At 44.2% G+C, this 16,522-nt stretch overlaps 1 protein-coding gene across 10 annotated transcripts in view; it reads left to right on the top strand.

Moving 5' to 3' along the window:
• The window catches only part of Kif13a (kinesin family member 13A), a 183,835-nt gene that overhangs the window by 147,945 nt on the left and 19,368 nt on the right, over window positions 1–16,522 (top strand). For 9 of the 10 annotated variants that reach the window (XR_007109350.1, XR_007109351.1, XM_047557232.1 and 6 more), the window contains 9 exons: window positions 26–172; window positions 3,786–3,824; window positions 5,528–5,627; window positions 7,667–7,793; window positions 9,654–9,709; window positions 13,292–13,416; window positions 13,637–13,813; window positions 14,510–14,602; window positions 14,861–15,013. Coding sequence is in view for 8 of the 10 variants with exons in the window: in XM_047557232.1 (XP_047413188.1) it covers window positions 26–172; window positions 3,786–3,824; window positions 5,528–5,627; window positions 7,667–7,793; window positions 9,654–9,709; window positions 13,292–13,416; window positions 13,637–13,813; window positions 14,510–14,602; window positions 14,861–15,013 (1,017 nt within the window). In the remaining 2 variants the exon portion in view is untranslated. The remainder of the gene's footprint in view (window positions 1–25; window positions 173–3,785; window positions 3,825–5,527; window positions 5,628–7,666; window positions 7,794–9,653; window positions 9,710–13,291; window positions 13,417–13,636; window positions 13,814–14,509; window positions 14,603–14,860; window positions 15,014–16,522) is intronic. The other variant, XM_047557240.1, reaches the window with a different exon arrangement.

Genomic DNA, 16,522 nt, shown 5'->3' with positions numbered 1-16,522 from the left:
CCCCACCTCCACCACACCTCTGCAGGGTCATTCCCGTAGAGTGCAAGTCACGGTCAAACCGGTTCAGCATTCGGGGACGCTGCCGCTCATGGTCGAAGCCATCTTGTCAGTATCCATTGGCTGCGTAACTGCCAGGTCCACCAAACTCCAAAGAGGGCTAGACAGTTACCAGGTAAGACACGCAGATGTGAAACGGTCTTGAACAGAGGTGAGGGGTAGCGGGTACGGCTCAGTGGCATGAGACCCCGGGCTGGACCCCCAGCACTGGGGCAAAGAAATTGGATGTTGCGGAATAAGGAAGCCGATGATCTCTGACGGGCTGCTTGGGAGTCTAGTGGAACTCACGTTAATCACAGATCTTCCCCCATTCGCCTTTCCACCCATTGCCCTTTTCCTAGGTTTAAAATACCTGTTTGCTTATTGTGAATTAATCATAACTTTATATAAACACATATTCATGCTGTAGTCGTTGTTCACTTTAGGCAGGTTTACTTTACGTCTGGCCTGAACTATGTTGGACATTTGACGTTGCTGCCTGGCCTGATCCACTTGAATTTCACTAAGTTGCTTCCATACACTCTCATAATGATCCGGTTCTCTTGAAAGCATTACTCCTGTTTTTTTTTTTTTAATCATAAAGCTGTCCTCATGATCATTTTTGTCCATTCAAGCTCCATTTCCAAAATCTTATGCTTTTATTCAAAAATTAAAAAATGAAAACTTGAAAGAATTGATCTTCATAGTGCCAGTCAGACCTCTTCTCTTGTCCTCGAGAATAAGCTTTCAAGTTAGGAACTTGCCCTTGCACGGCCTGAGAGAGGGCGTGTGTTTCCCCATGCCCCAGATTACCACCAGATAGGAGCTGGGGACCAGGGAGGATGACTAATCTGCTTCCCTCCCGCTGTCTGTGAGCCTGAGCGGAAGCCCTGCCAGTCTCCCAGTGGTTCATCCCCCATCTCAGACCCTTTTGGCGTTTAGACAGGTTTTTCTGAAAGTTAAAAATCACGGCACAGACCGTCGGGCTTTAAGAAGGGATGGCATCTCCAGACCCTGGCCTTCCCTCTTCAAGTCCGTGTGCGCTTCTTCCAGAGTGAAGGAAGAGCTGAGCACCAGCTCTCTTCTGTTGGGGGTGGCTTCTCTCTGTCCCCTCTCTCCTCCTGGGAACAGGGAGTTGGATTGTAGAAGCCTCATCCCACTTCAGTCTCACTTGGTCTTCATCTTCTGGGGCAGCTGCAGGGCTTGGTAGGAAGAGTGAGCAGGAGACTTTGGAGTCAGGAGACCTGGCTCTTCATCTGGTCCTGCCCTGGTGAAGTGGCTGCCTTGGCTGGCTAATTTATAACTTTGAGGTTTTGTTTTGTTTTGTTGTGTTTTTTTTTTTTTCTCTCTCTCTCCTGTTTTTTCCCTTGTCAAAAATGGTGCAGAAGATAATAATTCTCCGAGGTCTGTTTCTGCCATAAAACTTCGTGCCTCAGTAAATCTTAGATGTTAGATAAAACATCAAGTTTGAGTGTTGTAAACTGTGACCTTAGAAAATGGGGGTTATCAGCTCAAGGCCCTGAGTTCGATCCCCAGTACCACAAAAAAAAAAAAAAAGAAAGAAAGAAAATGGGGTTATCAACTGGCTAAGTGTCCCATTTCAGGGAAATTGTAAGGATTGATTATTTGCATTTTTAAAAATGGCTTAACCTCTTGAGTTAAAACTGATTTTTTATCAAATTGTGAACTCTAAAATATGTGTCTATTCTCAGTGCTCTATTCTCTTGAAGAATATCGTACCAGGCCTGGGGCGTACCTCAGTGATACAAGTGTGTGGTTAGCCGTCTGAGACCCTGCGTTCCTTCCCCAGCACCACACCCACACAAAGCATAGCACCAGCCATACAAATCCACACTGTGACTGGTTTTTAAAATATTTTTGGTACCACGTGGGGATTGAACCCAGGGGTGCTTAACCACTGAGCCACATCCCCAGCCCTTTTTGTTTTTTATTTCGAAATTGCTTAGGGCGTCACTAAGTTGCTGAGACTGGCCTTGAACTTGTGATCCTCCCACCTCAACCTCCGGAGTTGGGATTACAGGCACCCAGCCAAACCCTAGCCACTCTAAAGGGTCTTTTTCCCTGTGCTGCCACACTTGAGGTCGTGACTACTCACTTTTGTTTTTGACATAGTCCTTCAGAATTCCGACCCAGGAGCTGGGAGCCAGGACTGAGCAGGCCCATTTCACAGTGGTGTCGCAGCAGGAAAACTTAGGGCTGTTTTCAGGTGAGGGAAGTCCCTCCTTAGCTTACTCATCAGTGACACATTAGAGCTGCTCAACCTCTTACATTAACAGGGAGCATCACCCCAAGTGTGGTGGAACACTCCAGTCACCCATTGACTCAGGGGATGAAGGCCCAAGGACTGCAAGCTCAAGGTCATCCTGGGCAATGTGTGAGGCCTTTTTAAAAAGATGGGGACCGTGGTGGAATGCTTGCCTAGCATGTGCAGGGAGGGCCCTGGGTTTGATCCCCAACACCACACACACACACACACACACACACACACACACACACAAATAGGGAGCATTAGTTCAAGATAAATTATTTCAAAATTAGGCTTACATTTAATAAGGTAGTCATTCATATAACTGGTAGTGATGGTTACTAGACTTTAAAAAAAAAAGATGTGTATTTTGAAGCATAGATGTAAATATAATTTTAACTTTTTAAAAACCCCTTTAGGTTAACATCTCTTCTATGAATACAAAGCATTTAGTCGTGAATTGTGAGTTTTTATGATCTGGTTGGTATCTAAGGAATATTGTTTTAATCAAAACTCCTTTGTTGCTGGGCATGGTGGTGGACACTCTTATCCCAGCTGCTTGGGAGGCTGAGGCAGGAGAATCTCAAGTTCAAGGCCAGCCTGAGCAATTTAGCAAGACCCTGTCTCAAAATAAAAAATAAAGAAGGGCTAGGGATGTAGCTCAGAGGTGAAGCGTCCCTGGGTTCCATGCCCAGCACCAAAACAAAACAAAACCTTTGTTTGCACCATGGTACTTTGTTTTCATCCATGCAAGTGGTGTGTGCAGGAAAGACCACTGAGGTTGGAGACAGGGGCCGGCTTCCAACCCTGAGCACTCTGGACAGGTTCATCTCATCCTACAGGGCCTCCGTTTCTTCCTGACCAAAACCAAGAGTGGGCCAAAGAATCTCTCGAGTCCCTCATGGCTTTTCGATTTGGTCTTCCTCAGCCCACCCGAGACCTCAGTTAGCCTACCCGAGACCTCAGTTAGCCTACCCATAAACACCTCTTACCCGTCCATCCGTCCAAGGCCTGGCAGAATGATGTCGACTTCTGTCTCCATCAGAGAGAGTTCTGTTTTTAAATAACTGCCCTCAATATTTTAAAAATTCTTTGGAAGCCAGGTGTGGTAGCACACACCTGTAATCCCAATTACCTGGGAGGCTGAGGCAAGAGGATTGCAATTTGGAGACCAGCCTGGGCAATTTAGTGAGAATCTGTTTCAAATATTTAACAAGGACTGGGGATATAGCTCAGTGCTTGCCTAGCATTTGTGAAGCCCTGGGTTCCATCCCCAGGGGGGATTCTGGGGGGGAAATTCCTTCAAATTATGGATGAGTAAATTAAATCCATTAACCCTTGAAATTCAGTGAAATGTTTTGTTGTGCAGATGTTGTGTGAGCTGTCCATTATATTGTGTATGTTAAGCCTTAAGAATTATTTTCCCTGTGTCCTGTTTGAGAAACAAAATGCATGTCCTTTGTGTTTATTTTTTTCCTACCAGAGAGATGATGAGGATGGTGATGATATGGATAGTTATCAGGTATTGCTACTGCTGTCGATCCTGTGGCATGGGGCACAGCTATTGCTAATTGCCAGCATTTGCAAAGCAGAGGCCAGGGAGGAGGCCGGAGGGCCAGGGAGCCAGAATATGCAGTTTTTCACTTGCTTTTGATATGCTTTATATGTAATCAGGGATACTATCCTGTTTCTGTTGTTTTCCCTGTTGATTCAAAATCTGAAACCCAATACTGCATTTTATGCTCTGCCATCTGGAATCACTAGCTTATAAAGCTTTGCTGGGCAAGACCATTATCACTGTTATTAAAATCAGTTGAGGGCTGGGGAGATAGCTCAGTCGGTAGAGTTCTTGCCTCTCAAACACAAAGCCCTGGGTTCGATCCCCAGCACCGCAAAAAAAAAAAAAAAAAAAAAAAAAATCAGTTGATCTTCAAAATTGCAGTTATCCATCCATAGTCTAGTTTTTCCTATGCTGAACTGCACGTTGCTTCTCACATCCAAGAAATTAGTGTTTTTCCAATAAGCCACTTTACTTTCAAAGACTTCTATTGGCTAGAAAAATTGGAAACATTTATGTACTTAACTTTGTTTTGTTTAGCCAGTTTTCTCCTCATGTTAGGGCCAAGCTTAGTTTTTCCAAACCTATAGGATTGAAATCTCAGCCTTTTCTTGTTGGAAATGAAGAAAAAAATATACTCAAATGCACAACACGCACTGACTGGCCCAATTTCAGAAACATGGGGTAGTGTGGTCATGACCCAAGCAGCGTGCCAAGACGAAGGCTTCCGGCTCTGGTTCCCAGTCTTTGTACTTCTCTGCACGAGTTAAAGGTGGTTTATCCACTGTGCCTTCCTCTATGTAAAGTATGGGTACATTGTGGGAAAAGCTTCAGAGACCCCAGGTATCTCCTCCTCATGTAATCTCGTAAGAGTTATATATTAAAACAGGCCAGTCCAACAGCATTTCAAACAGAATTGGTGGGTTTTCTTTCCCCACTCTTAATTTTATGAAGAAAGAAAAAAGGCAAAGCAAACTTTAGGGGAGATGTCAGTACCCCCATGGAAGCTCAGCAGTGCCTTGACTAACGGCTTGTGGCTTTTTCGCGCTTCCTGCCGTGTTGTTCACCGCGAAAGCCAACAGCTGCTTCGGGGATTTCAAGCATGGCTGAATGCATGTTGGGTTTTTGCATGGAAGAATCTTGGTTAGACTCATGGTGGAGGTTGGACATGAGATCTGTGCAGCAAGTTCAAAAGGTTCCCGGCTGACCTGTTTGCATTTCAGAAGATAATTGTCATTAGACCATGGAACTATGAACAATGAAAACGCCTGACATTTTCCATTCCACTTGGTGTTACGTGATTTGAGCTCTGTTCATGGTGTCCTTCTGCTTTAAATTCACATCTGTCGATGAATAGCTACCATTTAAATGCACACATACACACACAGTGTAAAAATCATTCAACAGCTGGTATAGTTTGAGCTTTTCTCGCTTTTAATATAATTATCCTCTTGGAGATGCAGGGCTCTGATTTCTGCATACCGACATCTTTGATCCGCATGTGGTGTTCCTGAGGCCTCTTTGCTTTCTTGCATATTAATCACCCAGCGATGTTCAATGATCTTTTCCTAATGAAAAGTCTCCTGATCAATTTGAACATCTTTTCAAAAAGACAGAAATAGTGGTCTGTGCACTGTACAGTCAATACTTTGCCTCTGTCTTCTCAGGAGGAAGACCTAAACTGCGTCCGAGAGCGGTGGTCAGATGCACTCATCAAACGACGAGAATACTTAGATGAGCAGATTAAAAAAGTCAGCAATAAGAAAGGTACGTGAGATTAACTCCCGGGAGTAGCTTCTGCACTTCTACACAGCGGCAGTAGGTTGTATTCTTCCCTCGGTTGGACAGAAGTATCTGTAAACTCTAAAGGACAGAAAGCAGACCTCAATTGATTGAGAAGCCTTTATTCCTTTGTGGACTCAGGCGCCATTGAACCCCATTTTCTGGATGGGAAAATGAATAGCAGTTACACAGGAGATTTTGGTTTTATAGGGTACAATGATGTAATCATTGGAAGCCATGTGCATGCAGTTTTGACTGTCAGGAGCTAGTTGTATAGGTTAAAACCAGACCCTGAGGGATAAGTACTCAGATCTTGCCCATTGTCATTTAGAACTAATTTGCCAAGGGGGAAGGTCAAGGTTTAGGGCCCAGCATTCAGGATCTGCCCCTTTCCCCCAGGGCCCATTGTTATCAGAAAAGAATGCCCTGGGAGAGGTTTAATGTTTGGCCAATTCCCCTCCTCCTTCCGAGCCATAACTTCCCTCCATTTTTCTTGGGGAGCTGTCTTGTAGAAATATTATTTTCTATAACCCTTCGGTATCCTTATTTCTTGAACTTGAAACAGATGTGCAGATGTTAGTGAATCCGATTGTATGTTGTTGGTTTACAAAGTCTCTGCATTTGAAAGTCATGCATTTTAATAATCTCTGAGTGCTGCCATTAAATTGTCACATGAAAGGTCAAACTCATATTTGGTCTGGTTTTGTTTGTTAGTTGTCAATGGACCTTGATTTGATTTATTTATATGTGGTGCTGAGAATCGAACCCAGTGCCTCACACACTTAGGAACACGCTCTGCCACTGAGCTACACCACCAGCCCTCACATCTGATTTTGATGAACACAATGCAATGGATACCTGTATGAGGTGCACCAGGTGCCAGAGTCACAGGGTTCACAGGAGCTCGATGGTTCCGAGGCTTTGCTGGTTGGCACCCCGCTCCTGGTGGGCCGTAGCCTTGCCCTTGGCTGGTTCAGGGTGCCCCCTGAGCTCCCTCGCTGCCCAAGGGTGCAGCTTGCATTTCCTAGCAACACCACTTGGATTCTGGAGTAGAAATGTGCTGTTAAAATCCAGGGTCTCTCATCCTGACTTCTTGGCCTACTCATTGAGGCTGACTCTGCACCAACAAGCATCTTGAACGTTAATCCATTTCATACAGAACTTAGCGAGAGTTCTCTCTCAGGAGACATCCTGGCTCAGTGTGGGGTCTCGGGTGGTGCAGGTGTTCAGCCTACCAATGAAAACTCACTGTGACTACACCTGGGCTGCCCCAGAACTGATTGATGGGTGAGCACATTGCAAAGTAGAGCAAAGAAAATCCCTTTCATAATAAGTATGAAGAAGAAAAAAGTTTTACCTTCAGCAACTTAGCAAAGCTCTGAGCAACTTGGCAAGATCCTGCCTCAAAAGAAAAAAATAAAAGGAGCTGGGGATGTCACTCAGTGGTTAAGTAACCTGGGTTCAATCTAATCCCTGGTACAAAAAAAAAAAAAGTTTTACAGAGTATAAATTTTTTTTTTTCAGTGCTGGGGATTGAACCCAGGACTTCATGCTTGCAAGGCAAGCACTCTACCAGCTAAGCTATATCCTTAGCCCAAGAGTATCATTTATGACGTTCTTAGATCATCTATCTTTATAAAATGGCATCTAGCTTTATATGTCACATCCATTATTTCACTTACTCATTCCAGCAAGGGCATGAAGTACACTGACTTGAGTTAACACTGTTTGACAGATCAGGAAGCCGAGACTTGTCTGTTGCATAATTTCCCATGTTTCAGTGCCAGGAACCATCTTCTCGCTGCTTTTCCCATGCGCTTCCTGCTTTTCCTGGCCTGTGGAGGTGCCCCCAGCTTAGCCTCTCCCAGCCTGGATGCTCATGCTTGGCCTTCAAAGCCTCAAATCCTTTTCTGGAACCTAGTGATGTGTAGGCCATCGTGGCTGGCACTGAGTGCAAATCCATCCTAAATGCAGACATTGTTCCTTCCTCTCCTTGGCACCCATTCCTTCATTTTGTTCTGCAGACAAGACAGAGGATGATGTGGAGCGGGAAGCCCGACTGGTGGAGCAGTGGGTGGGGCTGACAGAGGAAAGGAATGCCGTGCTGGTGCCCGCCCCTGGCAGCGGGATCCCCGGGGCTCCGGCTGACTGGTGAGCCCCACTTCCTTCTGTGCCCTGGGAGTGGGCGGGACTGCCTGTGGCAACAGCCCTGCCAGTGGCTTTCTAGGATTGTCACAGTGAATGCCAAGGACCCAAGCTGTCAGGGAAGGGCCACCCAACCCCAGTGCTCCCTCCTTCCTCCCCTTCCCCTGCAGCCAGCTTCCCACCAAGGGAGCCCGAGCGCCCTCGCAGGAATCCAGTACCTCCCGCATTCCTCCTCTGAAAAAGCAACTTAGCCTCTGTTTCCTGGTCTCCAGAAATCCTCTCATTTTGGGTAAAAAGGATATTTCCAGAGTCTAGGGGACAGAGTTTTATTATTTTTTTTTTATTTTTGATAGTGCTGGGAATCGAATCCAGAGCACTTTACCACTGAGCTATATTCCCTGGCCCATTTTGTAAATTTTGTTTTTGAGACAGGGTCTTGCTAAGTTGCTCAGGTGGGTCTCAAACTTGTGACCCTCCTGCCTCAGCCTCTCTGAGTCACTGTCTGGGATTATAGGAGTGCACCACTGGACCCAGCCTTTTTTCTTTTTTTTTTTTTTTTTTTTTTTTTTTGGTTTGGTTTGGTTTTGGGGGTGCTGAGGATTGAACTAACCCAGGGCCTGGTGCATGCTTCTCTGCCACTGAGCTACATCCACAGCCCTGTTTCTTCTTATTTGCCCTAGTACATGCTTATTTTGGTAACTAGCAAAGAGTAAGCACTGGAGCCTACAAAATCAATTGATCAGTTGATTGGTCAGCAATGTTAGGTACGCTCCTGAGAAGCAGCCTGATGTCTTAAGTCCACAGTGAAATAGATTGGAATTTAGTTCCCAGTTTTAACTCTTTTGTGTGTGTCTGATTTCTCTGGGAGAAGGCACATTAAACACCTTGCTTATCTTGATACAGCCTTGCAGAGTACAATGATATAAAACAGCAGTAGCACCATGCCCTAAATGGTAGCCGCTGCTTCTTACTCTCACTCTCTTTCTAATTACGAAAACATGCCCTGGATACTTAAGAGAAAACAGATGCCCTTTGAACACAGAATGTGCATGCTCAGATAGTTCAATTTGGACAGACTTAGCAGCACTAGCGATATTGCGTGTCTGTGGATAAGTGGAGGTGTAGCCAGCTTCTCGGGTTGTTCTATGAGCCTGGAGAATCTAAGTCTGCAAGTGTGTAACTGGGGACCAGTGTTCATTCCTTCCGGTCCTGGCCCTCGTGCTGGAATCCTGCTCCATGCAGCCTCTGCTGGCCATGTAGGGCCGGCCAGCTCCTTCCCAACCTGTTTCTCAGAGTCCCCTCTAGACTGTCCTCCAACTTAGCACAGTCTCACTCATTTGACATGTTTTCAAACTTGGGATCATCCTGGGCATTTGCCAAATGTGGTCCTGGGTTGTGTGCCTAGCATCCTAGGAGAGGCGGAGCAGGCTGCAGGCTGTTGGCTTGGGGGCCTCCGAGGTGACTCAGCTGCAGCGAGGCCAGTGTCATGCACAGGAGGCCACCTCCTTCAAACGTCTCGTGTTGTCCTCCAAGCTTTTTAACGGTTGTCCCTTCCGTTCACTTCCTCTAGGCTCCGATCCATCCCGTTACCAACGAGAACACCCCTGTTCCCGGTCCCCATCACTAGAATTAGTTTTAGAAAGTCTTCAAATCACCTTTGCATTTAATTCACATATCTGGTAGCTCCTGATCTAAATCCTGTAGTCCCTGTGATTGGCGTTACAGGGAGGCCGAGCAGAGCAAAACCAGGTCGTCAGCAGAACCTGCCTCTCCACGGGGCTTCGCTTCTGCTTCAATGACCCTGTTTTATAATCTAGCAAGATAGCGGACAGATACTTTATTGTTCAATTTTGTTATTAAATTTAGGATTCCACCTTCTGGAATGGAAACCCACATACCAGTTCTCTTCCTTGATTTGAATGGTAAGTTCCAGGGGCCACCGTATTTAATTAAAATGTGTCATGTATTCAGACTCACAGTACCCTGATCTGTAAATCACTTTTGTAATTGCTTGTATGCCATGACATTTTGGTTCATTCAAACATATAAGGATGACAGGTAGTATCACGAAAGGAGAGACGTAAATAATTAAAAAATGAGAACAGCTAGGGGCTGCAGATGTGGCTCAGTGGTAAAGTGCTTGCCTTGCATGCATAAAGCCCTGGGTTCGATCCCCAGCAACACACACACACCATTTAGGTATATTGAGAATTATGTACAGGAACATTAAAGCAGTTTTTCCAAAATGTAGATATTACTTGGGAAAGTAATCAACCCTGGAGTTTCTGACTCCCTAGGCTTAGCAAGAATCTAGAAATCTGCATTTCTGGCTAATGCCCTTTGCTTTTTATCCCCAATAGTTCCAATGCCAGAAATGATCACACTGTAACCTTGTAACCTTGCATTAAGAATTATTCTTTGCAGGCTGGGGATATAGCTCAGTTTGTAGAGTGCTTGCCTGTCAAGCACAAGGCTCTGGATTCAATCCCCAGCACCGCAAAAAAAAAAAAAAAAAATTTTTTTTCTTTGGGCAGTGGGTATAGGAAGCATGGTAGAATGAGACAAACATTATTATTACCCTATAAGTGTATGGAAAAAAAATTTTAAAAAGAATTATTCTTTAGCATGACAAACAATCTGGGCAAACCTAGACAATGGCTTTCAGTGTGTTTTAAGAATAAAAAGCCTTTTCCAAATGAAATTGTACATGGAACCCCATGCACAGAATTTAAAAGGAGATTTTCCGAGTTTGAGGATGGGCAGGCTCCTTGCAGGTCCTTCCTCAGAAGCCTGTGGCTCCTTAAAACATCCTGAAAAAACTGTTTGATAATGGGTGCATGGAAAAGCAATTGGGAGGTTGACTTCGGCTGACGAATGAAGACATGAGCCTTGTCGTGTGAGGAGGTCCCTGTTACTGGAGGTGTACAAGCGACAGCTGGATAACCACTTGGAGAAGTTTTGGAAGGTTAATCTCACATTGGTAGGGCATTAGAAGAGATGCTCTTTATGCTTCTTCCAAGTGCTCAAGACTGTGATTCTGAACTGATCACTTAACTGTTAGTCTCTAGTGTAGTATGTTATGTAAGTAGGGAAACACACCTCACCTGAGATTGCAGGAAGAACTGACATCAAGCAAGCAGCAAAATCCTAAGGTGTGTTAGCGAGGCCGCTTGTCCTGGGACTACGCGTAGAATGTGTCCACTCCCTCTTGACAGAGGACCCACAGGGCGGCTCTCAGGCTCTGGCAGTGGATTTTTCCCCAAGGAGCTGGGGATCCAACCCAGGGCCTCTCACGTGCTCAGTAAGCACTTCAGCACTGGACTGTACACCCAGAAAGACCCACTTGCTGATAAGAAAGTCCAGTTCCCAGAGGAGAGTTACCTGCATCCCAGCCTTTTCAGCTTATCCTTAGTCCTGTCACGAGATAAATAAATCCAAGTACCCAGCTGGGTTGAAGGAAGGGAATTGTTTATGATTTTATAAAAAATGGAAATATGGAATATAAAATTCCCAAAAAAAGTCAGTGGTGATGCATAATACATTTTCGTTTTTCTTAGGAGAAAGGAGTTATATGGAAACTTTGTGTTTAAGCTGAAGGCAGATTATACTATAGGATCCATCACATCCTTTTTTTTTTTTTTTAATTGGTATTTATTTTTTTAGTTGTAGATGAACACAACACTTTTATTTTATTTATTTTTATGGGGAGCTAAGGCTCGAACCCTGTGCTTCACACATGCTAGGCAAGTGCTCTACCACCGAGCTACAACCCCAATCCTCCTTCACATCTTCTTAACTTAAAAACCACTCATGTTACTTTTCTTTCAGCCTTGGCCACATGGAAAATAAATTTATGTGCTGTATGACTCCACAAAAAAGATGAATAATGTCTGTTTCACTCTACTACCTCATCTACATTTATGACTGCAGGACCAATATGATCCTACAACATGTACAATCAGAAAAATGAGAAATTCTCCATTTATGTATGATATATCAAAATGCATAAATGCAATGTACTGTTATGTATAACTAACTGGAACAAATTAATTTTTTTAAAAAAATGATTAATAAGACTGTAATACAACCACTTCTCATCTTAGGGAGGCGAACAGGGTTACATGGGCTCACACCAGGTTGTTTAATTTTACCATTCTTTCAACCAAATGTAAGTGTGCATTCACAGGGTCAGATGCTGCATAATCTGGTCCTTTTGTAGAAGAATGAAAAAATTTAAAAATAGCGAATATCCCAAGATTTTTGAGAAAGTCAACAGCAGCTTCCTTCTCCAGGAGAAAAATCCCTCCTTTCATCCAAAAATGTGAATTTACACTTGGAAAAATGTGTATTTGTAAAGAAATTCCGATGGTTTATTCAGATGTGAAATCAATCTTCATGTCTTTTATGCTTCTTCGTCACATCAAAGGGTTAGCTACAAAACTGGACTTGTGTTTCTGTCCTGTGAATGTGTTATAAGATGAGCCAGGATTTCGAGATATATGTAACGAAACATCTTTTGCTATTCAAATTACAACAAATATTTGGAATTTGCTGCTTTAGTCTTGTATATGTTTATCATACATTATAGTGGCCAAAACTGGAAGGCATTTTGAAAAAACCCTGAAGTCATCAATTCTTGCCATTTATTTAGTCTTGTCAGAACAAAAGGCAAAGAATTCACAAATACTACAACCTAAGCACCTATTTTCAAATTAAAATCAGCCTTCAGCTCCCAAAATAATTTCTTGATAATTAAGCAATTTGCAACAGAAGACCTAGGTCAGTTGCTTTTTTTTTTTTAATCTCCTGGAGAAGTCAGCAGGTAATGGCATCCCAGGGGCCTCTCTGTTGACTCTGAAAGCTGGAACAAACAAAAAACAGGCTTTTCCAGACCACAGAGATAACCTGTAGAAAGACATCCATGTTTCAGCAGGGATGGTGGCCGATGGAAGGAGAAGCACCCCTGCTCTGGGAGACCAGTAGAAGCACCTGCCACATCGCCAGTTCAGAATTTTGTTTTGAGATGAATACAAAAAGCACCTAAATGTCATGAAAATGCTCTTCCTATGTGATGAGGATCCTCGCATGGTCCAGCAGATACAATCAGCCTCCCAGGTCAACCTGCCCCAGACCCAGGGGCCAGATGGCCAGGTGGCTAGGGGGCACCTCACTCCATCTTCACTACTTTTCTTAGAGTTATATTTTTAAGGAATTAAAGCTATTATGATCTCAGAGTATCTATTTCAATTTCAGGGTAAAGAATGAAAGAAAAAAATTATGTTACCTGTAAACATTATCTGTAATAAGTGTATTTGGGGGCTGGGAGTAGCTCAGTGGTAGAGTGTTTGCCTAGTATGCACAGGCCCTGAGTTCAATCTCTAGCACCTCAAAAAAAAAAAAAAAAAAAATACACACACAGATATGTTTTTGAATTTTTGATGATCACTTAAAAACTGTTTTTCCCCCACCTTTTTACCCTGTGCCTTGAACTTGAACTTGGTTAGCTGATGACCTCAGTGCCAATGAGCAGCTTGTGGGTCCACATGCATCGGGTGTGAACTCCATCCTGCCCAAGGAGCATGGCAGCCAGTTCTTCTACCTGCCCATCATAAAGCACAGTGATGATGAGGTAATTTAACCCTGGATCTCTTAGAGGGCCTCTGATTAGCCCCCAGCCAGGGGGACCTGTCTTCCTGGTAAGCTGCTATGGTCTGCTTTGGGGAAGAGGAGTGGGGACTTCAAAAAATGACCATTTGTGCTGTTGTTATTCAGAGTAGGTGAGGAAAGAAGTCTGTTGATTAGGCTGAGTTGGATTTATGTCCATCTCCCCGTCTTTCCCTCACTCCTAGGTTTCAGCCACAGCCTCTTGGGACTCCTCGGTGCATGATTCTGTTCACCTGAACAGGGTCACACCACAGAATGAAAGGATTTACCTGATCGTGAAGACCACCGTCCAGCTCAGCCACCCGGCTGCTATGGAGTTAGTATTACGGAAACGGATTGCAGCCAATATTTACAACAAACAGGTAGTAACAGACTTGTTCTGCTGTGTCTCTCGGGTCCAAGTCTTTCCTTCTATCACAGTTGTGTTTTGTGGTGTGAATGCTGGTGTGAATACAGGGGCTCTGCAGAGTGTGACCACACTGGCCAGGTGAGAGCCTGATTCCCATTTGTCCGAGATCATGGGGCAGGAGGTCCGCAGAGGTAAATGTCATCCCCAGAAGACTCTGCACCTTGACTGATAGGAAACCCGAAGTCCTGGCGGTGACGTTTCATTGTCTAAAAAGTAGAAACACAGACTGAGGTTAAGTATCGGGTCCAGTCAGGTTGGTAACAAAACCAGGACCAAATAAATCCCTGTCCTCCCACTTTGCTGGGTCACCTCTGAGTGTGTTGGCAAACTCTCCCTCCTGGTGTCCCGGCTGTCCCTGGAAAGCCTGATTAAAGCCCCCAGAGATCAAAAGAAGTTAGCAACGGGGAGAGGAAAACCACCACAGAAACTGTGTGCTGCATCCTGTGAGTCAGCCTTCAAATCACACCTGGATGTTTTTGTCCCTCAGAAGTGTAGACGGGATTTTTAAGTTTAGGGTTTTGTTTTCCCCTGTTTTTCAGAATATTGTGTGTATACATAAAAACATAACCTTGACTAATGCATTTACAGTGTGTAAAATATTGAATTTACATTTGTTACACAGTTTAATCCAGCTTTTCTCTTCTACCAGAGTTTTACACAGAGTTTGAAGAGGAGAATATCATTGAAAAATATATTTTATTCCTGTGGTGTAACCTATGAAATAGTCTCCAACATACCGAAGGTAAAATATATACCATTTAAGAAAAAAAAATTTTTTTTGCAATGCTGGGGATCCAACCCAGGGCCTGGCACATGCTAACTAAGCAATCTCTCCATCACTGAGCTGCGTCCCCAGCCCTGCACTGCTTTTTAAAATATCAGTATAGGACTGATGGGGAATGTGTTCGCTCTCCATATGCCCACCATATGTGTGTATGCCCACCATACTTTTGATGGAAACGTTCACATGAGTACTGTCGTTTCCTTCCTCTCCCTTCAGGCAACCGAGGAGATCGAGGACCGGGAAACGTTGGCTCTCCTGGCGGCCCGGAGTGAAAACGAGGGCACATCAGATGGAGAGTCGTACATTGAGAAGTACACCCGGGGGGTGCTGCAGGTGGAGAACATTCTGAGTCTTGAGCGGCTCCGGCAGGCAAGTAGCCCAACGTCTGGACCCAGAGAAGTGTGCTAACCTTCACCCCAGAGGACAGAGAAGGATTTGTTTACCAAACACCTCTCTCCATCTATCAGAGAAGGAGCGCTCAAGTAGCACATTTCCTTCTTGAAAGGACTCTGACAAAGTGGTGCCCAAAAGAAACATGTTGGCTGACTTTCATTGAGTACTTCCAACTGGCCCAAGCACTGCCTGAGAAATTTAGATACTGTTTAGTCTGCTTTTTCATCACTGTGACCAAAATCCTGACAAGAACAATTTTACAGGAGGAGAATGTGTATTTGGGGGGACTCACGGTTTCAAAGGTCTCAGTCCATAGATGGCTGACTCCATTACGCTGGGCCCCAGGTGAAGCAGCAGCATATGGCAGTAAGGTGTGGAGGAGGAAAGCAGCTCAGGATGTGGTGCTCTTGTAAACAGGGACAAAATGTCGATCCCAAAGGCACACCCCACTGACCCACCTTCTCCATCCACACCTAACTTGCCCATGGTTACCAACCATTTAATCCATTCAAGTGGTTTAATGCACTGATTAGCTTAAGGTTCTCATGACCCAATCGTTTCACCTCTAAATTTTTTTGCATTTTCTCACACATGAGCTTTTAGGGAGCTGGGGAGATAGCTCAGTCGGTAGAGTGCTTGCCTTGCAAGCACAAGGCCCTGGGTTCTATACCCAGCACCGCAAAAAAAAAAAAAAAAAAAAAGAAAATGAGCTTTTAGGGATCACCTCATCTCTAAACCCATAACAGATACATTGTTTAATTGTCAAAAGTAAATACTGTTGTAATTCCCATTTTCAGATGAAGAAATCAAGTCTGAGAAAAGTCTGGCCCCGGGTTTCACAGCTAGTTAGGAAAGGGTACCAAGTCAGATGTAAACCCAAGTGGCTGGATTCCAAAGCCCACATGGTTCACCACATACTCCCACTCTCTCCCTGATGTTTAGACCCAGGTTAATTTTTGAGGTAACAGCAGGACATTCAAGCAAAAATAGTTCACTCAGTGTGAGAACTGTAAGACCAGATATATGTCCTCTGCTGACTGCACAGAAGCTAGTGGTTGATGATCTGGAAAGTGTGTGTTGAGCAGCAGGAAAAGGAGACTGGCATCTGTCAGGGACATCTTCCTTTAGTGGAGACCTAATTGCCACCTGAGTAAAACACACATAGCATAAAACGTCTTTGTTGTTTTCCAGGTGAAACATATAGCTAGAGATGTCTCCTCGTTTCCTTGTTTTCTCTGCACACTCATCACTTGTGTAAAAACATTTGCAGCAGAAATGTATCTTGCCCAGCATTTTTTCTGGTTTTGTCTTAAAAAAAAAAAAAAAGTTTTCAATAAAGCTGTACAAATCAAGAAAAAAGCGGGCACAGTAAGATTCCAGTTTTGTAAAGATGGATCTGTGTGCCTGTGTGTACAAGCAAAGTGACCTTTTCATCTATGTTTCTAAATCTCCTACAAATAAATAGGTGTTCCTTTAATAATGAGG

The sequence above is a fragment of the Sciurus carolinensis genome, chromosome 7, assembly GCF_902686445.1.
Source record: "Sciurus carolinensis chromosome 7, mSciCar1.2, whole genome shotgun sequence".
Classification (NCBI taxonomy): Eukaryota; Metazoa; Chordata; class Mammalia; order Rodentia; family Sciuridae; genus Sciurus; species Sciurus carolinensis.
The sequence above is the reverse complement of the archived record's forward strand: the minus strand, read 5'-3'. Positions and strand labels throughout refer to the sequence as shown.